This window comes from Lepidochelys kempii, chromosome 14 (genome assembly GCF_965140285.1).
Source record: "Lepidochelys kempii isolate rLepKem1 chromosome 14, rLepKem1.hap1, whole genome shotgun sequence".
In the NCBI taxonomy this organism is placed as follows: Eukaryota; Metazoa; Chordata; order Testudines; family Cheloniidae; genus Lepidochelys; species Lepidochelys kempii.
Genome location: NC_136393.1, coordinates 49,920,959 through 49,946,243, shown reverse-complemented (window position 1 = coordinate 49,946,243; position 25,285 = coordinate 49,920,959). Strand labels below are relative to the sequence as shown.

The 25,285-nt window shown below is 61.6% G+C and overlaps 1 protein-coding gene across 5 annotated transcripts; it reads right to left on the bottom strand.

Moving 5' to 3' along the window:
- Positions 1–327: 327 nt before the first annotated feature.
- Positions 328–25,285, bottom strand: PRRC2A (proline rich coiled-coil 2A). 5 transcript variants are annotated; one of them, XM_078848703.1, is made up of 32 exons: positions 25,092–25,285; positions 17,524–17,696; positions 17,266–17,443; positions 16,992–17,091; positions 16,389–16,461; positions 15,486–15,629; positions 14,931–15,082; positions 14,633–14,712; positions 14,268–14,407; positions 14,029–14,119; positions 13,316–13,520; positions 12,705–13,107; positions 12,126–12,337; positions 11,437–11,770; positions 9,396–9,594; positions 7,157–9,220; positions 6,597–6,832; positions 5,555–5,670; positions 5,335–5,470; positions 5,153–5,238; positions 4,822–5,037; positions 4,523–4,696; positions 4,211–4,288; positions 3,744–3,900; positions 3,599–3,666; positions 3,417–3,499; positions 2,691–2,934; positions 2,483–2,581; positions 2,206–2,400; positions 2,034–2,113; positions 1,859–1,952; positions 328–856 (listed from the first exon to the last, which is right to left on the bottom strand). In XM_078848703.1, exons 2-32 carry the CDS (start codon positions 17,633–17,635, stop codon positions 722–724), a joined length of 6,684 nt encoding a protein of 2,227 aa, XP_078704829.1. In that variant the 5' UTR covers positions 17,636–17,696; positions 25,092–25,285; the 3' UTR covers positions 328–721. The 5 variants fall into 5 exon arrangements, with proteins under 5 accessions (XP_078704829.1, XP_078704832.1, XP_078704830.1 ...); XM_078848706.1 differs by having other exon boundaries at positions 3,417–3,496; XM_078848704.1 differs by having other exon boundaries at positions 4,523–4,693.

The window sequence follows — 25,285 nt, the reverse complement described above, 5'->3', positions numbered from 1 at the left end:
GGGCCGTCCCTGGAAGGAAGTGGGGACAGGTTTAACACCAGCCCAATGCAGTCAGCCTGGGGAACTCCCTGCCACAGGATGTTGTGAAGGCCAAGGCTTGAACAGGGGGCGGAACAGTACTAGAAGGTAGGTCCATCAATGGCCAGTAGCCCTGGTCCCTGTGTGCCTGCCCCGGACAGGACGGATGGACCCTCAAGCTGGCTACCCCTGGGTTCTAGGCTCCTTGCCCACCCCCAAGCACAGGGCCCCCTATAGCTCAACCCACAGCAGCAGGGCCTACAAGGCTCCTAGCTGCCCCCCCCACCACAGCCCCCCACTTTTGTTTTTCAACCTTTTATTTATTTTTTTTAAACAGTTTTTCAGTTTATTTTGTAACAAACCTGTGGGCATCCCCACCCCCCCCAGCCTTGGGGTGCCCTTCCCCCCCCCCAGTGGGGGGAGGGGAGAGACAGCCCCCTGCCCTACACATATATTTACACACAGCCAGGCAGGGGACCCCAACTCCTGCCCCCCAAAATTAATTCAGGTGAATCAAAACCAACTCCAGTTACATTCAGTAGGGGCAGCCCCCCATCTTGTTCCCTGCCCCCTTGGAATCCCCCCAGCTCAGAAATTAAGAGGGAGAAGGGGTCCTCCCCTCCCCACTTCACTGAGGGGGAGGAGGCAACAGGGCCCCCCCCGCCCAGGTCAGGTCATGGCCCCAACCCAAGCAGGGGCTTGGCTAGCGCTGGTGGGTGAGGCCAGGATCCTGCTTGTCACTCTGGTTGGGGGGCCGGCGGGTGGGGGGCCCCTCGTGTGCTGGGGGGTGTCGCTCCCAGGGCCTGGGGGTCCAGCAGAGAACGTCCGACTGAGAGACCTGGGGGAGGGGGAGAGAGAGTCAGTCAGACACACATGGGGTGCAACTTCCCCCCACATGCAGATCAGGGCAGCATCCCCCAGAGGCAAGAGGCCCCAGGCCCCATTCCTCACCCAGGGGCCAGATCGGGGCAGCGTCCCCCAGAGGGAAGAGGCCCCAGGCCCCATTCCTCACCCAGGGGCCAGATCGGGGCAGCGTCCCCCAGAGGGAAGAGGCCCCAGGCCCCATTCCTCACCCAGGGGCCAGATCGGGGCAGCGTCCCCCAGAGGGAAGAGGCCCCAGGCCCCATTCCTCACCCAGGGGCCAGATCGGGGCAGCGTCCCCCAGAGGGAAGAGGCCCCAGGCCCCAAGCCAGACCCCCATTCCTCGCCCAGGGGCTGGATCGGGGCAGCGTCCCCCAGAGGAAAGAGGCCCCAGGCCCCATTCCTCACCCAGGGGCCAGATCGGGGCAGCGTCCCCCAGAGGGAAGAGGCCCCAGGCCCCAAGCCAGACCCCCATGCCCCATTCCTCAGCCAGGGGCCGGATCGGGGCAGCGTCCCCCAGAGGGAAGAGGCCCCAGGCCCTAAACCAGCCCCCCATGCCCCATTCCTCAGCCAGGGGCCGGATCGGGGCAGCGTCCCCCAGAGGGAAGAGGCCCCAGGCCCCAAGCCAGACCCCCATGCCCCATTCCACACCCAGGGGCTGGATCAGGGCAGCGTCCCCCAGAGGAAAGAGGCTCCAGGCCCTAAACCAGCCCCCCATGCCCCATTCCTCAGCCAGGGGCCGGATCGGGGCAGCGTCCCCCAGAGGGAAGAGGCCCCAGGCCCTAAACCAGCCCCCCATGCCCCATTCCTCGGCCAGGGGCTGGATCGGGGCAGCGTCCCCCAGAGGGAAGAGGCCCCAGGCCCTAAGCCAGCCCCCCATGCCCCATTCCTCGCCCAGGGGCTGGATCAGGGCAGCGTCCCCCAGAGGAAAGAGGGCCCAGGCCCCAAGCCAGACCCCCATGCCCCATTCCTGGCTCACCGGTGGGCCACCATCCGGGCGCTGGCTGCGGCTGACCCCGGCGTAGCTGGATCCTGGGGCCCGGAGGCGGGAGCCGAAGGGGCCCACACAGGCTCTGTGGGGGAGAGGAGAGTAGGTGAGGGGGTCCCAGTGGGAGGGGGCCCCCTGGGGCTCAGCACCCCCCGCTCCTACTCACCTGCCCACCGCTGGGGCTCGCCCCCCCGGATTGCTCAGCTTCCGGTACTCGGGGAAGGGCTTCAGCTCCATGGGGTGCAGCTGTGGGGAGAGGGGAGCAGGGCTCAGCCGGGGCCCCTCCAGTACCCCCAGCCCTCCACCTCCCCAAGCCGGGGACCCTCCCTCCCCCTTACCTCTGTGCGCCCCATGCCATGGGGGAAGGCGCGGACGGCCGAGGGGACCAGGCGCCCAGCCAGCTGCCCCGGGGGCCGCAGGGCCGGGGTGACGGGCACCAGGGGCAGGGGTGGGGGGGCTGCTGGCGCCCCCTGCTGCAGGGAGCCGAAGTTCACCACAGGGGGCAGCTGCGAATCCACCATGGGCAGCAGCATCTGCGGGGGGAGAGGGGTCAGCGCACAGGGACGGAGCCAGAGAGACAGGGGGCGGAGCCAGCACATAGGGGGCGGGGCTCACCTGCTGGGCGGGGCCCGGGCCCTGAAGGAAGTTGCTCTGGTTGGCCTGCGGCAGGGAGCCCGCGTAGAAATCCGAGGGGGGGTTCAGCTCCTGCCGCACCTGGGGCGGAGGAGGAGGAGCCAGGGATCAGGGGCGGAGCCAGGCATAGGGAGCCCCACCCCCTCTCCCACCCACCCTCCATCTCCCCTACCCCCAGAGACCCCCGTACCTGGAGCAGGGGCTGCTCGGGGCCCAGCTGGCTGCCGCAGAAGGGGGGGCTGTAGAGGAAGGGGGGGGCTGCCTGGTAGAGCAGCCCCGTGGCCGGCAGCTTGGCCAGCTCGGCCGCCTGCAGGGCCGAGAACTCCACGTACTGGCCCTTGAGGGCCACCCCCGAGAGCAGGGCCGAGCCGGGCAGGACGGGGGCCGCCGGGGAGCCGGGGGCCGGGCCAGGCTGCAGGTACAAGGGCTGGGATCTGCGGAGACAGACGGGGATCAGCGGAGACACGGACGGGAGACGCGGCCCCTCTGGGGTGGGGCCGGGAATACGGGGACCCCTCGCCCAGCGCCGACAGGCGGCCCCTCTGGGGTGGGGCCGGGAATACGGGGACCCCTCGCCCAGCGCCGACAGGCGGCCCCTCTGGGGTGGGGCCGGGAATACGGGGACCCCTCGCCCAGCGCCGACAGGCAGCTGGCTCGGGGGGGCCGGGAATACGGGGACCCCTCGCCCAGCGCCGACAGGCAGCTGGCTCGGGGGGGCCGGGAATACGGGGACCCCTCGCCCAGCGCCGACAGGCGGCCCCTCTGGGGTGGGGCCGGGAATACGGGGACCCCTCGCCCAGCGCCGACAGGCGGCCCCTCTGGGGTGGGGCCGGGAATACGGGGACCCCTCGCCCAGCGTCGACACGTGGCCGGCTCGGGGGGGCCGGGAATACGAGGGACCCCCGCTCCCCCTTACCTGTACGGATGCAGAGAAGGGGTCCCCGGGCGGAAGCTGCCGGTGCTGTTGAGCTGGGACTCCACGGGGGGGCTGGGCACCTGCTGGGGGGGGCAGAGGGCGTGGGTCAGACAGACGGCCAGCCCCACCCGCCCAGCCCCCCGGCCAGCCCCCCTGCCCCGCCCCAGCCAGACGGAGGGTACCTGGGCCATGCCGGGCTGGCTGCTGTAGAAGAGCTCGGGGTAGGGCCGTTGGCTCTGCCCCCTCTCACCTGCAGGGGGAAGCAGTGAGCAGTGAGACCCAGGCTGGCCCCACGGCCCCCCAGTGCCCCATGCCGCCCACCCCTACCTGAGAACGCCGAGGGCTCCGCGGGGAGGCCGGGGGCGCAGGCCGCTGGCCCCAGGGCCAGGGATCTGGGCTCGCAGGGCCGCCCGGGCACGGGCTGGGGGGCCGTGCTGGGTCTGGGGGGCGGGAGCAGCTCCCACTCCCGGGACACGGCCGCCAGCTGGGGAGAGAACAGCAGCAGGTGAAAACGCGCGCCCTCGCCAGCCGGGACAGGACCCAGGAGTCCTGGGACTGCCCCTCCCCCAATCCCAGCCCTCTCCCGGAGCTAGAACAGGACCCAGGACTCCTGGCTCCCAGCCCCCCCAGACCACTGATCCCCATCATCCTCCCAGAGCCAGGACAGGACCCAGGAGTCCTGGGACTCACCCTTCCATAGCTGGGACAGGACCCAGGAGTCCTGGGACTCACCTTCCCCCAACCCCCTCCCAGAGCTGGGACAGGACCCAGGCATCCGGGCACCCCTCACTCACCCCCTCCGTGAGGCCTGGGGCCGGGGGCTCCTTGCCAGGTTTGCTGCCCTCGCTCACAAGCAGCCCCAGGTCAGTGTCCTGCAGGGACGGGAGCCAGGTGAATAGAACCCAGATGTCCTGGCCCCCAGCCCCCACCCAGAACCAAGAGAGAACCCAGGCGTCCTGGATCTCAAGCCCCCCTGGCTCTAACCACTAGATCCCTCTCCCTGCCCAGAGCCAGGGGAGAACCCAGGCATCTAGGCTCCCCCCATCCCCTGCCCGCTCTAACCCCCAGCCCCGAGTTAGGACCCAGGCGTCCGGGGTGCTGCTCACCTTGTCGCTGGCCCCGAACTGGATGGGGGGGCCAGGGCTGGGGGTCGCTGGCTCGGGACTGGGCTCGGGGCCCCCACTGCTCTCCCTGGCCATCTCGGCTCGCTGGGAACGCTCCGTCCCGATGGGGCCTGGGCCAGGAAGGGCCCGGGGAGCAGCCGGGGGGCTGCTGGCCTGCTGGGGAGGGGAGAGGTAAGTCTTGGCCCCCAGCCATTCCTGCCCCCCCCCCAGGCCCCAGCTCAGCGCCCCCTCTTGCCACCAGCAGATCAGCCCCCCCCGTAGGGCCCCAGCCCCCCTCCTACCTTCTTGTCCTTGTGAGGGCTGGTGTCTTTGGGTGCTGGCCTCCTGCCCTGCTCCTTGGGTGCTGCCCCCTCGGCCCCAGGGGCGCCCTGCGTGCCCCCCACACCAGGCTCGGGGGTCGCCTTCAGGCCGCCGTCGGGAGAGCTGCGCTGGCTGCAGCTGGCCGACGAGACCTGGGAGTCGCTGCTGAGATCCACCCCGCTGTCCGATTGGCTCATCTGGGGGGGTGGGGGGGAATAGGTTAGGGGGCAGCCCCGACTGCCCGGGAGAGCCCCCTGCTGCCCCTGCCCCGCTCCCTGCAGTACAGCCCCTGGGGCTGCCCCCCGCGCTCACCTCTGTGCTGACAACGTCTTCAAAGGCATTCAGCGGGTCCATCCAGGGCTCCACAGATCTGGGCCGGTAGGTTTTCCTGGGGGCACCTGGGGGGAGGGGATCTATCAGCAGCCACACAAACTGCCCCCTGAGAAGGATCCAGCGGCCACAGGGCGACTGGGTCCTGCCCCCCAGCTCCTTACTGGATTGCAGCCGGCTCCAGATGTGGGGCGCCAGCCCCTCGGAGGAGCTGCTCCTGCCGCGCTGGCCCAGGTGGGCGCTGGGGGGGTCCTGCTTGGGGCTGGGGAAGCCAGGGCTGTGGGAATAGCCCAGGGGGTCCTGCGGGGGACGAAGAGGAGTGTTAATGCCATGGGGGGCAAGCGCTTGGGGGAGGGCCCCCCGGTTCCCGCCGTCCCCTCTCACCTCCTGCTTGTGGGGCCGATCCCGGCGCCTGGGGAGGAAACCGTTAACCCCGGGGACGTCCCCCAGGGCCCTGGCGCCCGACTGCAGCAGCTGGGTCTTGGCCAGGAACGGAGGCTCTGAAACACAGGGCGGGGGTCAGTGCGTCCCTGTCCTCTGGGGGGCGCCGGCTCCCTTCCGGCCCCGGGGCGGGGACTGGCTGGCTCAGGGGGGCAGGGAACGGGGCCCAGGGTCTATGCACTCTAGGGCAGTGGGCTCCAACCTTCTTACACCCAAGATCACCTGTTGAGTTTAAGGCAACCCAGGGTCTCCCCCACCCCTTCCCTGGGGTCCCGCCCCTTCCCCAAGGCCCCGCCCTGCGCACTCCATCTCCCCCCCCTTTGCTCACTCTCCTCCACCCTCACTCACACCAGGCTGGGGTGCAGGAAGGGGCAAGGGGGCTCAGGGCTGGGATAGGGGGATAGGAAGGGGCATGGGGTGCCGGCTCCGGGAGGGGGCTCAGGACATGGGGTGCCGGCTCTGGGAGAGGGGTCGGGGCACGGGGGTAGGGGTCCAGGAAGGGGCATGGCATGCCGGCTCCGGGCAGGGGCTCAGGGCACGGGGTGCCGGCTCCGGGCAGGGGGTCGGGGTACGGGGGTAGGGGTGCAGGAAGGGGCATGGCATGCCGGCTCCGGGCAGGGGCTCAGGGCACGGGGAGCCGGCTCCAGGCGGGGGCTCAGGGCACGGGGAGCCGCGACACTTATGGCAGGCGCCTCCCCCCTGCCTGCCCTGCCCCACCCTGCTCCCAGAAGGGGCCAACCCACCCCTGTGCACTCCCCTCTCTGCGGGCACCGCCCCCAAAGCTCCCATTGGCCACAGTTCCCTGTTCCTGGCCAATGGGAGCAGCAGGAAACGACCCCCCAGCGCCGTGGGGTCATGCTGGCTACGCTCAGGAGCTCGACCCCGGCCCTAGGGGCGCCGGCTCCCACCCTGGCTGGGCTGGGGCCTGCGCGTGCAGCGAGTTTGCTGGGTCTCGGGCTGCTGGGTGGGGCCGGTGGGCTGTTACCTCGGCTGTAGCCGCCCGGGTGGGCGGGGAAGGGAGCCGGCGGCGTGGGGCCCGAGGCGGGTGCAGTGCCGGGGGGCGACTGCTTGGCGTGGGCACCATGGCGGCTGCTCAGCTCAGCCAGGGCCTGCTGGATGCCAGCCGGGTCGCTGGGCACCACGTGGTCCAGCCGGTAGACGGCGCTGGTGGTGGGCCCGGGCGGCAGGCTCAGCCCCGGGGGGCGCTCCTCCGCTGGGCGGCTGGGGGGAGAGCGAGTTAGGGGTGGGGGGCGCTCCTCCGCTGGGCACCCCCCAGTCCTGCCCACCTGTAGCCCCCCCAAACCTGCATCTGCCCCCGCCCACCCCTAGCAACGTGTCTGTGCCCCTGGGCCCTGCCCACCTCACCCAATTCCCCCCCAGTGACGGTCCATTGTCATTAACGCCCTGTACCCTCGTTATGAGCCCCCATTAGTGCCTCCCCCATCTGGCTCCCACTCCCCAGGGCCTGCGGGCCGCTGCCCCCCAATTTCCTCCCCCCGACCACCCCCAACATGTGCCCCCTGTTGTCCGTGTCTGCCCCCACACCTGCGGTTCCTGGGCGAGGGCCAGGCCCTCTTGTCCCCGCGCCCGCCGCTGGGCCCCCCACGGCCCCCGGCCTTGCCCCCGCTGCCGGGCCCGGGGTTGGGGCGCCGGTTCTGCCGGTCCATGCCGGGCCGCTGGCTGGAGAAGCTCCGTTTGGACATCTCCTTGCGCTGGGCGAGGGTCAGGTCGGCGCCGGCCCCTCGGCCCCCCAGGGAGGGGGCGCCGCCCCCCTTCAGGAAGGCTTGGGGTGGGGGGCCCCCCGGCTCCTTCTCGCCCGGCCCGCCGCCCCGGCGCTCGGTGAAGTCGCTGCTCTCCGAGGCCGTCTCCCACTCCTCGTTGGCCTGGTCCGAGTTCTGGTTGGACAGGTCGGGCGACTTGGCGCCGGCCACGCGCCGGGAGGTCGTTTCCTCCGCCGGGGTGGGGGGCGGCGGGTGCGCCGGGGCCCCCGGCCCAGCCCGCTGCTCCCCGTTGAGCCGGGCCGCGTTGTCCCGCTCCTGCTTCAGCCGCCGGAAGCGGGGCGGCTTGTCCTGCTGCTGCGAGCGGCCATGGCGCCGCCGGCGGGGGGGCCGCTCGAAGCTGCGATCCACCGTGCCGTTGGGGGGTGGCCCCGGCTGCTTGGGGGGGGCCTGGAGCCCGGCGAGATCCTCCGGCGCCGGGAGACCGGGCCCCGGCGCCACCTTCTCCTTGCCAGGCGAATCCGGCACCACCTCCCGCTCCGGCTTCTTCCCGGGTGGGGGCTTGGCCGGGGGGCTCCAGGTGCTGGCCGGGGGGCGCCCCCCGCCGCGGCCACGCCGGGAGGGCACGCCGCGGGGGGTGAAGATACGGCCGCCGCGGGCGCCCGGCTCCGAGAGGCGGGGCGGGATCTTGTCGGCAAAGCGGGGCAGAGCGGCTGGGCCCCGGGGCCGCTCCCCCTTGGCGGGCTGGGGGGCCAGGGGGGCCGGTGCCGCCTCCTTGTCCGAGTGGGCCACATCGCTGGCGCTCTCGTGGGTCTCGCTGCCCGTCTCTGAGCCGCGCTGCCGCCGGCGCTTGGGGATCTCCTCGTACTCGGAGCCCTCGCTACGTGTCTCGCTGGCGTTGCGGGGCCGGGGGCCCCCCCCGCCGCCCGCGGGCCCTGGCCCCTCCTCCAGGCGGTAGAAAGGCTCCCGGTAGCTGCGGAACTCCCTGCTGCGGCCTCGGCCCCCGCCACCCCGGCCGCGCCCACTGTAGGCACCCCGGAAGCCGCGCCCACGGGCGAAGTACTCCCCCCGGCCCCGGGCGCGCCCCCGCCCCATGTAGCTGCCGCCCCCACGGTCATAGGGGCACTCCCGGCGCCGGCGGGTGGGCGACAGCGCCCCCTGCTGCTCCTTGGGGGGCCCCGCCATGGTGCCGTTCACCAGAGCCTTGGCTTTGGCCTCCTTGCCTGGCTTGGGGGGCTCCTTGGGGCCGGGCTGGGGGTCCGGCTTGGCGCCCGCTGGCTCAGGGCCCTCTTTGGCTTTAGGGCGCGGCTCCTCAGCCTCCTCCTTGGGGGGCGCGGGTTTCTTGATGGGCCCGGCTCTGCGCGGGGGCTTCTCGCCGCCTGGCGGCTCCTCCGCCCGCCGGCTGCTGCCCGGCCGGGGGCCCCAGCGTGTCTCCGTCTTGGCCTCGCGCCGCGGCGGACGGTGGAAATCGTGCGGCTGGCGTGAGGGGCGTTCGGCCCGGCGTGGCGCCTCCTCCTTGGGGGGCAGGGCCGGCTCCTCCTTGGGGGGCAGGGCTGGCTCCTCCTTGGGGGGTTTCTTGGGTGCCGCCAGGGGCTCCTTGAACCCGGGGCCCCTCCCTGGCTCCTTGGGCTCCTCGGCGTTTGGGGGCTTCTCGTCCGGCTGGCGCTGGGGGGGCTGGGCCAAGGCCTCGGGGCGCCCGTTCCTGGCCAGCTCCCCTGGAGTGTTGGGGGGCAGGGCGAGGCCGGCTGGCCAGGGCCCTCCTGGGCGGGACTCGTCCCCTGGGAAGCGGTGCAGGGGGGCCGGGGCGCCATTCTCGGCAAAGGCTGGGTAGCTGCCCACGTAGGGCTGGGGGGTGGCGGTCTCCCGCAGGCGGACAGGGGGTGTCTCACTCCTGGTGGGAGAAAAAGGGGCGTCAGCCCAGGAGCCGGGCCCTCCACTACCTGCCCCAAACCTGGCTCCCTACCTCCCCTGCCCCATGCCCTACCCCGTCAATGTCCTCTGCTCTGCCCCACAGACCTCCCATGCCATCCATGCCCCTGGCTGCCAGCCCCTTTCCCCCAACTCACCGCAGGCCCTTCTCCTCCTCGTCTGGCTGCCGGAGGGGCGAGGCCAGGGGCCGGGGATCAGTGGCAGCGAAGATGTCTCCCCCCCAGGCCAGCTTGGGGTCCATGGGCGGGGTGCCCCGCTCCCGCAGGATCTGGGGGTGACGCTCAAACTGCTCCGAGCTGGATCCCCCGCTGTCTGAGCGCTCGCGGGGCAACAGGCCTGGAGGGGGGGCAGAGAGCACATGTCAGAGGGCCGGCACCCCTGGAACAGACCCACAGCCCCCCGGGTTAGACTAGCCCTACCCATGATGGAGGCAGCCATGCCCCTCCCCCCACAATGCACTTAGACACCAATGGGGCAGTGTCAGGGCATGGCAGCAGTCACATGACCCAGACCAGGAAGCATGGGGGTGATCATGTGACCAGGTGCGGGTGTAGGCCTGGAAGGCACCTCGGGAGGTCCCTAGTCCTGCACGGGTGGCAGGACTCAGGATATCGAGACCACCCCCGACAGGGGTTTGTCCAACCTGCTCTCACAAATCCCCCCGGCCCCGGGCAATTTATTCCAGGGCTTCACCACCCGGACAGCCAGGGAGCGTTTCCCAACGTCCAACCGAAACCGCCCTGGCTGCAGTTTAAGCCCAGTGCTTCTTGGCCTGTCCTCAGGGGTTAACGAGAACAATTTACCTCCCTCCTCCTCCTAACAACCGTTACCTACTTGAAAACCGTTCTCATCTCATCTCCTCTCCAGACTAAACAAACCCAGGTTCTCAATCTTCCCTCCTAGCTCAAGTTTTCTAGACCTTTCATCATTTTGTTGCTCTTCTCTGGACTCTCTCCAATCTGTCCACGTCCTTCCTGAAATGTGGCGCCCAGAACCCGACACAAAACTCCAGCTGAGGCCTGATCAGCGCGGAGCAGAGCGGGAGAATTACTTCTCGTCTCTCGCTTACAACACTCCTGCTACTCCAGCCCAGAAGGATGTTCGCTCTTTTTGCGACAGCGTTACACTGTTGACCCATATTTAGCTCTTGCTCCACTCTGACCCCCAGGTCCCTTTCCGCAGGACTCCTTCCTAGGCCGTCATTTCCCATTGTGCGCGTGCAACTGATTGATCCTTCCTAAGGGGAGGACTTTGCATTTGTCCTTATTGAATTTCGTCCTATTTACTTCAGACCGTTTCTCCAGTTTGTCCAGATCATTTTGAATTTTAATCCTACCCTCCAAAGCACTCGCAACCCTTCCCAGCTTGGTATCGGCCGCAAACTTTATCAGTGTCCTCTGTATGCCGTTATCTAAATCACTGATACTGAAGATACTGAACAGAACCAGGCCCAGAACCGATCCCTGCGGGACCCCACTCGTTCTGCCCTTCCAGCCTGACTGTGAACCCCTGATAACGACTCTCTGGGGACGATTTTCCAACCAGTTTTGCACCCACCTTATGGTAGCTCCATCCAGGTTGTATTTCCCTAGTTTGCTTATGAGACGCTCATGCAAGACACTATCAAGATATACCTCGTCTCCCGCCCAGCCACCAGGCTTGTCACCCTGTCAAAGAAAGCTCTCAAGCTGGTTTGGGGCGCTGTGTTCTTGACAAACCCAGGCTGACTGTCACTTATCACCTCATTATCTTCTAGGTGTTTGCAATTTGACTGCTTAATGATTTGCTCCATTATCTTTCCGGGTACAGAAGTGAAGCAGCCTGGTCTCCTCCCCGGGTGGTCCTTATTCGCTTTTCATACATGGGCACTAGATTTGCCCTTTTCCAGTCCTCTGGAATCTCCCCCGTCTTCCGGAGCTTTTCAAAGGGAATCGCTAACGGCTCGATTTCTCCCCAGTCAGCTCCTGGAGTATTCTGGGACGTATTTCATCGGGCCCTGGTGACCTGAAGACCTCTAACTTGTCCAAGGGGTTTTTGACTTGTTTTAGACGTGACCCAGGCCCCAGGAGGGGGTTGCCAGTGGGCGATCATGGGACTTGGGTCTAGCCCAGGGAGACCCCTGAGCCAGGCATGGGCGGGGCCAGTGGGTCACAGGACCCAGGCATGGGCGGGGCTTACCAGAGGGGTGCACCCCCGGCGGGTAGAAGTCCATGGGCGGCCGCCCCTGCATCATGCGTGGGTCCATGTAGGGCGGGATCACCATCCAGCGGGGATCGAAGTTCATCTGGGGCATGGGCGGGGGGCGCCCCATGGAGCCTGGGTACATGGCCTTGGGCGGGGCCTGCTGTGGGGGGGGCGGGGCCTGCTGCTGCCCCGCCCCCTGCGGAGGGTGGATACCGGGCGAGGGGCCCAGGCCCGCCAGGGAGGCCGCCGCCTGCTGCTGGGGGGAGGGGGGTGCCGGGGGCAGCCCATGCTGCTGCTGCCACTGCTGCTGCTGCTTCAGCAACTGCTCCTGGGGGGCACAGCGGGGTTAGCGCCCCCCCACACCGGGCTGCAGCCCCCCCCGACCCGCTCGGCGAGGCCCCCCCCCCACGCCGCTCGGCAAGGCCCCCCCCAACCCTCCCGTGCTGCTCGGCAAGGCCCCCCCCGCTGGGCTGAAGCCCTCCCCAACCCCCCTGCGCCGCTCAGCGAGGGCCCCCCCACGGCCCCCCAGCAAGGGCCCCCCCAACGCGGGGCCGCACCCCCCCCAACACAGGGCCGCACCCCCCCAGCGAGGGCCCCCCCAATGGCTCCCCCCATGCAGGGCTGCACCCCCCCAGTCCCCCTCCTCCAGCACAGCGCCCCCTAGGGAGCCCCCCAGCTGTTACCTGCTGCTGCCGCTGGAACCGGGGCGGCAGAGACTTCTGGTACTTGGAGTAGCCCAGGGTCTGGGCCGGGGGCGGCTGGCGTGGGGGCGCCACGGTCTCGCCCTTGGGCTCCGTCTTGGGTGCGGCAGGGGCCGCCGGGGGGGCCGGCACCATCACTGGCTCCTCCGGGACCTCGGGCGCCTCTTTGGGGGCAGGCGCTGCAGGGGGCTCGGCTGGGGAAGAACGGGGGGCGTGGGGGGCGTCAGTCGCTGGGCACGACACGGGAGCAGAGAGGCCTCACCTGGCTTCGCCTGCCCGGCGGCCACTGCTGAGATGTGGCCCCCGGGGGCGGGTTGCCCGGCGGCCACTGCTGAGATGTGGCCCCCGGGGGCGGGTTGCCCGGCGGCCACTGCTGAGATGTGGCCCCCGGGGGCGGGTTGCCCGGCGGCCACTGCTGAGATGTGGCCCCTGGGGGCGGGGGCGGGTTACCCGGGGCCCCCAAGGCGCGGCCCCCGGGGGCGGGGGCGGGTTGCCCGGCGGCCACTGCTGAGATGTGGCCCCGGGGGGCAGGTTACCCGGGGCCCCCAAGGTGCCTCCTACCTGGCCCGGCGTCGAAGCTGGTGCTGCTCCCGCTGCTCCGGGGTTTGCTGGCCGGGGTCGGCTCCTCCTGGTCTCTCTTCTCCTCTGGGGGAGCAGGGGCTGGGGGGGCCGTGGCAGCCGGGGGGCTGGGGACGGCCGGGGCCGGGGCCGGCAGCGGCGGCGGCGGGGGGGCCGGCGCTTCCTTGGGGGGCTCGGCTTTGAGGCGCTTGTCAGGGGCCCCAAACTTCTCGTCCAGGCGCTTGAGCTTCTCGGCGCAGGCGGCCCGGCGCTCCTCCTGCATGCGGCGCTCCTCCTCCTCCCGGCGCCGCCGCGCCCGCTCCACCGCCGCCGAGATCTCCGAGGAGGACTGCTTCCGCCGCTGCCGCCACGCCTCGTCCTCGTCCTCCGGCGCCGGGGGGCGCGCCTGGGGGGCGGGGGGGGGGTCAGGGGGAGCTGGGCCCTGCCCCTCGCCCCAGCCGTCCCCCACCCTGCCCCGGAACCCTAGTCCGGCCCCCCGACTCCGCACCGGGCTCTCGCCCCGCTGCCCTTAGGTCCCCCTGGAACCCCCACAGCGAACCCTCCAGCCCCCTACATGCCGGGTGCCCCCTGACCAGCCCCCCCCAAACACTCACTGGGAAGTCGTTGGGCTGCCCCCAGTTGCCCCGGTTGGGGGGTGGGGGTGGCGGCGGCGGGGGGCGAGGTGTGGGGGCGGCAGGCGGTTCCTTGGCCCCCTCCGGGGGGCGGGAGCCCTCGGCCCAGGCCGCCTTGACAGGGGGCAGCTCCTCCTTGGGGCTGCTGGCCTTCTTGCCCTCGAGGCCCAGCCCCTTGCTGTCCTGGCTGGGGGGCAGAGGTCAGAGATCAGCAATAAACACAGCGAGATGGACCACGGCTCTGATCGGGGGTGGGTGGGGCAGGGGCAAGCCTGTGGGGCTGATCCGGGCTTGGGGGGCATAGATGCAGGGCACAATGGGCTAGCGGGACCGAGCCAGAGGGTGGAAGGGGGCAGGCCGGCGGGTCTGTGCTGACGGACTGGATGGGCCAGTAGACTGATCCAGAGTTGTGGGGCAGGACAGGCTGGCGGGTCTGATCCAGGGGGCTGGATGAGCTGGTGGGTCCTTTTTGGAGCTGGGTGTGGGGGTGAAGGGATGGGCAGGGATGTGGGGCAGGTTGGGCTGGTTCCAGGGGCCTGGACGGGCCAGCAAGTCTGAGCTCGGAGGGGGCAGGATGGGGCGAAAGATGGGCCAGCGGGTCCAAGCGGGGGGCAGGATGGCAGGACAGGCTGGCAGGGCCCAATGGGGGGCAGGGGAAGGGCAGATAGGGGGCTGGCGTCCCAGGTCCCTCTTACTGTTTCTCGGCCCCTTCCTCGTCAGACTCTTTGCCGTCCTCTTCGTCGCTGAATTTCAGCTTCTCGGTGTAATCCACCTCCTCGTGCGCGCCTGGCCAGACAGACAGACGGCATCAGAGCCCCGCAGCCGGACCCCAGGGTGCCGGGCTAGAAGGGAGCGCCCCCCAACCACCCCCCACAGAGGGATTTCGAGGACACCCGCCCCCTCCCCGGTCTGGATCCCCAGTGAGGGGCGCTACCTGCCCAGCCTTCATCATTCTCCTGGTCCAGCTCGTCGAACTCCTTCAGGTCGTCCTGCCTGAGCACGGGCGGGCGGCTCACCGGCTCCGACACGCGCTGGGGGGGCTGCGAGGGGCGGGGCCCAGCCAGCCGCGGGAACCTTGGGGGGGAGGGAGAAGCACAGAGAGGCTAGGGACAGAACCCAGGAGTCTGGGCTCCCAGCCCCACCCCCCTGCTCTAACCCACTAGACCCCACTCCCCTCCCCCAAGCCAAGGAGAGAACCCAGGAGTTCTGGCTCCTGGATGCAACTGCTAGACCCCACTCGCCCCCAGAGCTGGGGAGAGAACCCAGGCATCCTGATGCCCCCCCAACCCCTCCACTCACCTCTGTGCGTCCGGGGTAGGGTAGCGGTAAGGTCCCTGCGGCCCATACGGAGGCGGGAACGGGAGATACGGGGGGTACATCTAAGGGGAGACAGGCCATTAGGGTGGCCCCCCAATGCTTGGGGGGTGGGAGATTTCAGCCCCTCCCCATAACCCTCGATCTGCTGACACTCCCTCAGTCAGAGATGGATCACTTCCCTGTGTGGGTGTCCACCCCCGGCCAAACCTCCCTGCCACCTCTTCTCTCCCCCTCCCCTCCCCACGGAGCAAACCCCCACCCCTGTCCCTGGGACACTCACGAATGGTGGCATCATGCCCCGGTAGGGAGGGAAGTGGGGCGGGGCGGAGGGCTGCATGCCCACCCCGGCCCGCCCGTCGGGGGCTCCAGGGTGCTGCTCGGGCACCTCCCCATCAGTGCCCCGCCCGCCTCCATCCCGCCAGCTCGTCGCATCTGCAAAGGAAAGGGGGAAAGGGTAAGGCAACACGCAGCCACGGGGGCTGGTTGTCCGGGGACCTGGCCCAGCACAGAGATGCGGCCCCTCTGGGGTGGGGTGCAGAAACAGGGGACCAGCTGAACAGAACAAGGCCGTGACCCACAGAGAAGGGGACCCGCGCGGGGGGTAGGGTGGAGGGACCCTGTGGTAGGCGGGGGAATGGGCTGGCCAAGGTTTGGCTGACACAGCCGGGTTCACGGTTCAGTTAGGGGGCCCAGGACATTGGGGTGTTTGATGACACAGAATGTCACAGGCCTCTCCTTGTGTCCCCCTCCCTCGCCCTGCAGCAGAGGCCCCCAGTGCTGCATTGGGGCACCCCTTCCTGGGTGGGGGAGCACCCCCTGTAGGGGCAGGGCTCACTCTGGGGGCGGAGGTTTGGTCCGGGCCCATACGACGCATCGGTAGTGTCCTTTTCTTTGCCAGCTTTGTCCTGGTCTCCAGCCGCCTGCAGGGTCGGAAATTCCTCGCGAGAGAATCGCGACAGTAGGCTTGATCCCTTTCCACCTGCAGAGAGAGGGAGGCTGACTGTCTAGCCCACCTCTATGACCCTGGAGGACCATGGAACAGAAAGAATTGTCCCCTCTATGACCCTGGAGGGCCAATTATCTTCCAGCTCTATGACCCTTCAGGACCAAAGGGATGAGAATTGCTACCTCTTTGACCCTAGTGAGCCTATTATCCTCCGCCTCTATGAAGCCAGAAGCAAGAGGCTGTGACGTGCCAACTCTCCAACCCTTGAGGGCCAATGTGTTTCATCTCTATGACCCTGGAGGACCAAGGACCAAAGGAATTACCACCTCTATGACCCCGGAGGACCAAGGACCAGAGGAATTACCACCTCTATGACCCTGGAGGACCAAGCCAGGGAACTGCCAGGCTGAATGAGACTGGGACCCACCTAGCCTGTCTCTGAGTGGTCATGGCCAGCTGCTTCAGAAGTCCACGCCAGAAACCAGCCTGTGGGTGGTGCCCAATGGGGGTGGGCATGTCCTTCCTGATCACTGGCTCAGCAGTGGGCTCAGGCCCTGGACAGTTGGGTTGGGGTTTGAGCCCTCAAGTCTCATCCCCTCTAACTGAGTCTGAGAGCTCTCATCAGCCATTGAAGTGTCTGAGCCTGCTAGGCTCTTTGACTCCATGACATCAAGTGGCAGAGTTCCACGGGCTAATGGTGTGTTTGACATTAGAGCATCCCCCTAAGAAGCCCCAGCTCCTTGCAGCACAGTGCCCCGAGCTCCACTCTGGGGGATCAGTAAACAAACTCACCATCTCCTTGCGCTCCATGGGTAACGCTGGCCTGTGCCCAAGACTTTACCCCGCTTGCTACTGTAGGGGGATTCTGACAGAACAAAGGAGGGGGCAGGGTTAGGTTGATTCTGGGGACTGCAGGCCCCCACTAGCCTCCCAAGATCCACCCACCAGCCCCACGTTCCCAGCTGCCCATTGAACAGCTCCATTGATTCACTCTCGGGTCCTGGGCCAAGGCTGGGATGCTCCTTCGGCAGAGAGGTTACAGCACCAACCTCCAGCACTAGCGCCCCCTGTGGCCCTAGGAAATGCCAGCAGGGTCTAGGTGTCAGCGATATGGACGCAGGCTGGTTGCAAGAGAGAAATCCTGAGTTCTCCCCCTGGCTTTGGGAGGGGAGTGGGATCTGGTGGGTTAGAACAGGGGCACCGGGAGCCAGGACTCCTGGGTTCTCTCTACCACTCTGGAATTGGAGTGGTGGTTAGAACGGTGGGCTGGGTGGGGCTGGGAGTCAGGACTCTCCTTGTTCTCCACCATGGACACTGTTTGGGGAGTTCCCCTAAAGGCACCCCCAGGATCTTGATCTCTGTCAAGGGAAACCCCCCCCCCCCCACCATCTTCACCTCGGGTGCTGTTGGGGGTCGTTTCGGTGGGTTTGAGGCAGACGTCTGTGAAGCCGGCGGTGACGGCGATTCCGGCGGCTGAGCTGTCGAGGCATCGGTACTGGGATGGAGGGAATGAAAGAGGCCAGGCGATGGAGAGCGAGCGAGAGAGAAAGAGACTTCAGACCTGGGGCCAGATGGGAGCCGGTGCCCCCTAGAGAGGAAAGGCCCCATGTCCCATTTCCCTGCCCCTCTGAGCCAGGCCCACCCTCACACAGAGCGGAAGGCTCCTCACCTCTTTGGGTCTGACTGTTCCTGCTTGCTTGCCCATCCTGTCCCGTCTTTTGGTACTAGTGAGACGTTGGGGTCATTGCCTTTGTTCTCCGCTTTTAAGCTTGGCAGGTTCGCAGGGGGTGGCATACGCCGGGCAATGGCAACTTTCCCGAGACTCTGCAAGCCATGGCGAGGGGCTACTGTAGGGAGAGAGAAGTTAGGGCCTGTTCTGACCCCTCCACCCGCCTCCCTGCAGCACAGCTCCCCCTCGTGCCTGTACCTGTGGGTTTCTGAATCTCTAAGGACTTCCCCTTGTACGTATCAAACAGGTTGAGTGACGAATACTTTTTTCCATCCTTCCCCTTTGCTGTTTGCCCCAAACGATCTGACATCGCGCTGGAAGGTCATTGAGTACGTTGGTTCCTCCTGGCTCCTCGCGAAACGTGCCTCTGTCTGCAGGAAGGACAGAGGTGAGAACCCAGGAGTCCTGGCTCCCAGCCCCATCCCCTCTAACCCCACACCCCAGCTAGAGCCTGGGAGAGGATCCGGGAATCCTGCCATTTTGTTGCGCTTCCTAGTTTCCTTGTCACTTACAAATCCAAAGGCCGTATTTGCCTTTTCGCTGAAAGCTGGTGTTTCAGGAGGAATTGGTTTGAAGCTCTGTGCTTATGTTAGGTCCCACACAAACCACCTCACCCACTTCCTAGGAGGTAACATTTAAAAAAAAAAAAATGATGGAGACCGTATCAGACAAAGTGAGCCCTGGTTTTTTTATGAGAATGGTTGAGTCCTGTATAGTTTTTATTTGAAGTCCAAGAACATGAGGGTTGTTATAAGAATAAGTCAGCCAACCCAGCATCCCTGGGAAAGGTTTTGCTGGAATTTCAAACTTCAAAGTGACAGGGGCTGGTTTGCTTTGGATTTCAAACTTTCCCCTTGCAACATAAAGACAATGGGGGTGAAATAGATCTGGCTCCGAACATAGTCCCAAACAACAAGAGACTGTGAAAGTGACGCAGGTACTTCCTCAAAGCCACATAACAGGGAACCAGGAATGAGGGAGCTATTTCTGTAGTCCCAAACAAATAAGGGAAGATGAAACTGATCAGGCCATTTGTGTAATCCCAAAGAAACAAGTTACATGGCCCTGAGGCAATTGGTGTTTTCCTTCCTGGTCAGACCCGGGGCAGGGAAGGGAAGCGTTTCTAACCCCTGGGGTTAGTTTCACTCCATCCTCCATACCTATGCCTGCCCCTTTAAGGACACGTCCTTGACTCACCCTCTGAGCCTGAGCTCACCTCAGCTGAGACGTTGGGATCCCAGGGTCTCCCTGACAGCTGAGGTATAGCTCAGTACTGGGGTCGGGTGAGGACACGGGATGGGGCTGTCTGGGATTTCGGAAGGTGCAACTCACCCCAAGTGTCTGGCGATGGGGAAATCCAGCATAAAGCTACCTGGAGTCAGCCATATGAAATCTCAGCCCCCCAGCTCTAACCCACCAGACCCCACTCCTCTCCCAGAGCTGGGGACAAAACCCAGAGTCCTGGCTGTAAAACACATCCCTGTAAAGCAGGTGTCTTGTCAAGGTATCTGCAGCAGTTTCTAATTGAAAGCTTAATCTGTGCGCTCGCTCTCTGAAATCACTGTGCCCCATTTCCCCATACTTCCTGGCTGAGCCAATACCCCCCAGCCCAGAGCTGGAAGACACAGCTGGGCGGAAAGGCTGCAGGTGGGAGGAATTCTCCAGAGCCCAGCGAGGCTGCAAGCGCTCCCTTGGCAGGGCCTGGGAAAGGGGAAAATGAGATTGGCTGCTTTTTAGCAGCCATGAGGGGGAAAGAGAGGGGCGGCGGGGAAAGAACCAGAGATGTCTCCCCTCCTCCCCAAGCGCAGACCGATTTAGGGGGAGGTTTGGTGAGGACAGAATTAAAGATCAATCCATGGCGCAGAGAGATCAGATTCGGAAATCACAGGCCATGGGGCGGCTATTGTCGTTTGGGATTTCCAACCTGCCAGGCTGACACAAGAAAACTCAGACCAGATGATCTAATGGTCCCTTAAAACGCATGGCTTCACTGCCGCAGACTGACAGGTGGTAATTTTACAGCCACACCTCACGGAGGTCTTGATACTGATGGCTGGGTTTATTTTCACAGATTAAGACCAGAAGGGATAACTGTCATCCTCTAGTTTGACCCCCTGTCCAACAGGCCACTGCTCTACCCTGAATTAATTCCTGGCTGGATTTTCAGAAGGCGGGGAATCAAGCAGGAGAACAGGAATGCGTGACAGAGAAAATAAAAGTGTAAACACAATCCACTCCAAGAACAACTCATAAAATAGCCTACGAATAAAGAGGGGTGTAAATAAATCCATACAAGAACTGTCCAATCTGCAGAGAGTAACAAATATGGCTAGCAAAAAAAAATCCTGCTAATGGAGAGGTGTATCCAAAGCATTCAGTTTACAAGCCATCCACAATTATCGCTAACAAAATTACTATTAACAAAGGAAGGTCACAAACAAATCCACATGAAAACTACACAGTCCTCTTACAATCTACCCAGAATAATCAAACGCTGTTAAATGAGGAGGAATGGAAGGAATCAACAAAAAACAACTGGTCAAGAACAGGAGAGGAAAAAAATCCAGAATCTTAATAAATACAAAGATTGTTAACCAATACAGCCAAGTATAAATAACCCACACAGCGCAAAGACACTGGTACGAGCCTCTGTGTTTCCAATGACCACCAATATTAATTAATTTCTCTGGTGGATTACGTACAGTGCTCTGTAGTCGTAAATACCATCCTGCATTTTCTTTACAGAAAGCCTGTGGCCTAGCAGATAATGCACTGGACAGGGACTCAGGACACCTGCCTTGAACTAGCTCCGTCCCAGCCTCTTAGGTGACCTTGGGGCAAGTCACTTCCCCTGTGACTCAGTTTCCACATCTGTAAACTCGGGAGAAGGATATTGACCCTTCTTAGTAAAACATTGAAAGCTCTACATGGAAAGTGCTAGGTAAAAGCTAAGGGTCATTATTGCGGGATGGGGCGCAAACCTTATAAACAGCTTTTTTGTCTCAAGAGCAGTACTCTGTATTTGCAGACATTTTAATTCAAAATGATTTCTTACTGTGAGGATTTCTTATTGTTGATGTAGATTGTTCACATCTCTCTACTTGTTAGCAAGACATCCAGAGCCATGAAGATTATTAAGATTTAAAGGAGAAACAATCCAGTCATGGAGTAAACACTTAATGAAAACACTGTTAAGGATACCATGCATGCCTCTTATTGGGTGGCAGTACCTTGTGTTAGCCATATTGGTGTGACATTGTTAAGAAATACAAGATACTGTTAAGAAATATTGCTAAGAAAGGAAGAGAATACAGGATATTTTTAGGAACAAAGATTAAAATGCACCCAGAATGAATAAATATACTGTTAAATACAAAAATATATTGTTAAACAGAAAGTTAACAATATACACGCACAATATATATTGTTAACAAATGAACAGGGGATACAACCACCACAGAATGACAGAAATGTAGGCCTGGAAGAGATAATCTAGCCCATCCAGGCAGGATTAAGTGTACCTGGTACGTACCACCACCATGAAATACAAATATTGTTAAATAAACAGGACAATCACATCACAAAGTGAGGAGTAAACAAGACAATATTAATAACTGGTCCAATTCACAGCTGTATCCACTAGATGCAGAAAAATACAAAACATTAACATGATTTATATATAATCAAAGGGTGAATGATACAGCACTGGATAAACACATATCGCATTAAGTGCCCATCTTTGAAATCCTGTGTTAAGATTGTAACACCATGACAATTATCTCCCACAAATGACTGCAAGTTACTTAGAGACCAAGGGGCAAAACACTTTTTTAGGGGGTGGGAGGGAAGAATCTTTATTTTACAGATATTTGATTGGCAGACAGAAGGAAGCTGTCGGAGAAGGAAGCAGAGAGGTTGGGGTTTCTTTAAGCACCAATTCCTCTTACATCTGAAGTATCCAGGGACAGGGCAGCATCCAGTCGAACTCACTGGGAAAGTGACAATTGATATTGTATTTTAATCTTGATTTGGGATCAGGCAAACCCTCGCTATTCAGGTGTCCAGTTCTTTGCACAAATTTTGATCATTCAAATTACGGATTTTCTTTTTAAAAGGCCCATTACAGTCACATGTAACATCGGCTGCCCCTCAAACAGTGTATGAAGCTTTAGAGTAAGTGTAATTTTGGGGCCTCTCTAAGAGATACGATGCATGCTAATATTTGTGGATTATTTACCTAGTAATTAAAGGGAAGGTTTAACAATCTCTCCTGGCCCTACTTTTAGCGCCATCCTGATAAAAAGACATTACACATAAACCTGAATTCTTCCTCCGGTCTCTTTGTGGCGATGGTATACATTTAGTTCCCCACCACGAAACGTATAAATTTGGCTACATTACGGATGCTCCATCAGGAGTACTGAAGGGAGACGAAAATAAAGATTCCCCTAGGTATAATTTTAGCATCACCCCCACAAAAAAGGGGATCCATTCACAACGCAGCAAAACGTACTGGTGCATTGGGTAACAATAAGTGTACAGAGAGCAGGTTATCCTGAATATCACTGCAGATGGAATTAATAAACCATTCGGATTTGGCATTCATCAGCATAATCAGAGTGGTCCCTGATTTCAGTACCCAAATACGGCTCTAGCTGGACGTTAATTCATTATAATGTCTGTTCATTTAGAATGGTTTATTAATTTAGCATTGTCTTTAGTAGGGTGCCACTGGCATACCCCTGGGGAGGTGTCTTAAAATCTTTACAGTTACTGAATTAATGAATGTTTTTGTACCATAAATTCCAGGTAAGAGACCCCCAGCCTTAATCCGAGAGTCGCCATGACACACAGATACGGCTTGACTACTAAATTCATCATTAGATGTCAAAGACACCCCACCAATGTCGACATTGTCCTGACCATGCAAATTAGAAGACCCCACCCATTACTTTAGCTGATTCCTTTCCGCCCCATTCCTCATTTTCTTGTAACCCTAACTAAGCCTGCTTATTCTTCGGTTCTGTCCCAGCTCCCCAGATCTTCAGGAGACAGATGACACACAATACGGTAATAATTTGCACCAACTATGCACACCCATATTAACAAAAATAAAATAACGAGGGATACCAACCCCATTCTTCCCCCTTCGCTCCCCCATCTTTTAAATGCCCACATAACGGTCAGTAATTTCAATTCAATCTATGTTATTAGTCCTACAGTATACACAGCACGGTATGCATTCTTTATTCTAGTCTCTCATTTTTATTTAAATACGGGACCAATTACCAACTCCACAACCCCAAAATGTAATGAGTTTGTACATCTAAATGGATATTTATTAGTAATTCACACAGATCTCTTATTTTACTTCTTTCCTAGATTAAAAAAAACAAGACCGCATCCGCTCCACACCCCAAATTTCACTTTCAACCTAATTTAAAAAATAATAATAAAAAAACCATCAGATAATGACTGAATATAAATAATTTAGCTGCTGAAGCCTGAGTTGGCATTAAGAAAGGGTGGGGTAAAATTTCCATTCCACCACATACATACCTCCTCAAATTCAATTATAATAGCCCTAAACAGTCTTTATGAGACAAGGATAATTACGGGGTGAGAAAGAAAAGAAGAATTCAGCCCCCCAAACCAACAGAGACCCACTGATTCCCACCCTAATCACAGACTGATAATGAATCTGTGATTGATGCCTTCAGCTGGCAGGTGTAGGGCAGTGCTGAAATATAGGGTAGAGTTCAAATGGACCACCCCAAAATGGCAGCACCCCCCCCACCCCAAATAAACACCCATGTGGATTTTTTTTTGTTTTGTTATTGGGGCTTATTTCGGGGGGGGGGGGGGGGATACACAGACCTTCCTTCATCCCGTCACACACCCCAAATGTGAATCACCCCAATATCATTTTAAAGGAGGGACTAACAGGTGTGTCAGGACAGAGGAAAGAGGGGTAATGCTACACAACACCATCAAAATACACCCCCAAATCTCTACACCACCATGAAATCATTTAAATTGCCCATGGTCTTTTTTTAGGGTGGTATCAACGTACGGGCTAATTCACCCCCTATTCTACTACAAGCACCCCATATTTATGCCTTCTATTGCAATGGACTATTTTTAGGGTGGGGAATATTAGGAAAAGCTACCTCCTGCTTCACAATCACCTTCCCCTACCCCAGATTTCAGCAACACCCCGATTTCCAGCAGCCTGAAAATGGGGGACTGGGTTCCCCCCCCCCAATTAAAAATACGAGGGTGCGGCCGAGAAAGGATTGGGGGTCATTTCGATCCACCACCCCCCCGGCTGTGCCCTAAACCAGCACCCCACAAGGAGGAAAGTTGTCTATTACCCCAAAAATTGGGGGAGGGGGTGCTTTTGTTTTTTACAGCGGTTTAAGATTTTTCTCAGGTGTGGCTGAAAAGGAGGTTTACACGAGACCAACAGGCATGCACCCCAAATTACAGTACCATCTCAGTAGCATGGATGGGGTTTTTCAGATGAATTCAGGGTGCCGCTTTAAATAGGAGGGAAAGAGAGACATTAAATGGCACCCCTGTCCTACCGCCAGCATACATCCCACATTTCAATGACCGCCCATTATTTCCATCATCATTTCTTAGTACCCCCCACAAAAGTGGGCTAGGTTTTGTCAGTAACAAATATTTTAGGGTGCTACAGAAAGAATGAAAAGGGATTTAATTAGCGCTGATTTACCCCCCCACATTTCAACAATACCCCAATGGAGGAACATATTCCACCCCAGAAATACAGATGAGGGTTTTACAGTGGTTTCCATTTTTTTTGTTAGGGTACCACTGGAAAAAAACCAAAGCAGCGGGTTCAATCAGATGCAGCCCTGCTCTGGCAGGGATGTGCACCCCAAATTTCACACTCCCCCCAACAGTAGCATTAAAAGCCCACCCAAAATGAGGGTTGAAATGTTTGGTGGGGTTGATTTTTTTTTTTTTTTAGGGTGCCGGGGAAATAAGGAAAGAACAATGAGATTCACCCCTTGCCCACGCATCAACAGGGACCCCAGATTTCTCTGGTACCCCAAGACCGCTCCTAAAAGTGTGTCAGGACCCCACAAAGAGCAGGCCGGATTTGTCCAGTGGGTTGAATCTTGGGGGCAAAACTGACAGCGATGGGGGGGGGGAGAGGGTGACAGCAGCCTTCACCCTGTCTCTCCCCACCTGCCCAGCCCCCCCCCTAGAAACCCCTCACCCCAAAAACCCCATTAACCCCTCAGCCCCCTTTAAAATTCTGGGGTAGCTTCAGTGGCTTTGAAATTCTAGGGCCAAATGGGGGTCCAAGAGGGATCCAGCCCCCCCACCACTGCGTACCCCTCATGGTGACCCCTCACTGAGCCCATGGGGGACAAGTTTTGGGGAATGGGGGGGGCTACTCCCCCCCCAACAGTCACTTGAACCCTCCGCTCTGAGGCTCTGAATTGGGGGGGGGGTTAGTGACCCCAGACGCCCCCCAAGGGGCAAATGCCCCCTGGAGGTGGCAGGGGGAGCGATTTGGGCGGGAATGAGGGGGTCCAGGGGGGAGGATGGGGGCCCCCGAGGGGCGGATGGATGTGGATGAAGATGGGGGGTTAGGGAGAAGGAGAGGGCTGGGAACAAGATGGCGGAGGCCTGAACGTTCTACCGGCTCAAGCCGATCCGTCTCCCCCCCCCGCCTCCTTTATAGGGGCTGAGCGCCGAGCCCAGCGGGTCGGAACCGGGTCGATACCCACCTCTTCGGATCGGGCTCGGTCCGCTCTATCCAGATACGGGCTTCCCGAGAGCGGATGGGGTCGCCAGGCGGAGGATGGATGCGGATTACGGCGGGTCCCCCCCCCCCTTGTTTTATTATTTTTTTCCAGGGCCCGATGTGGGAGCCTCGGCGTCTAGGCACCGACTAAACGGCCATCCGGGTCCCAGACCCCGG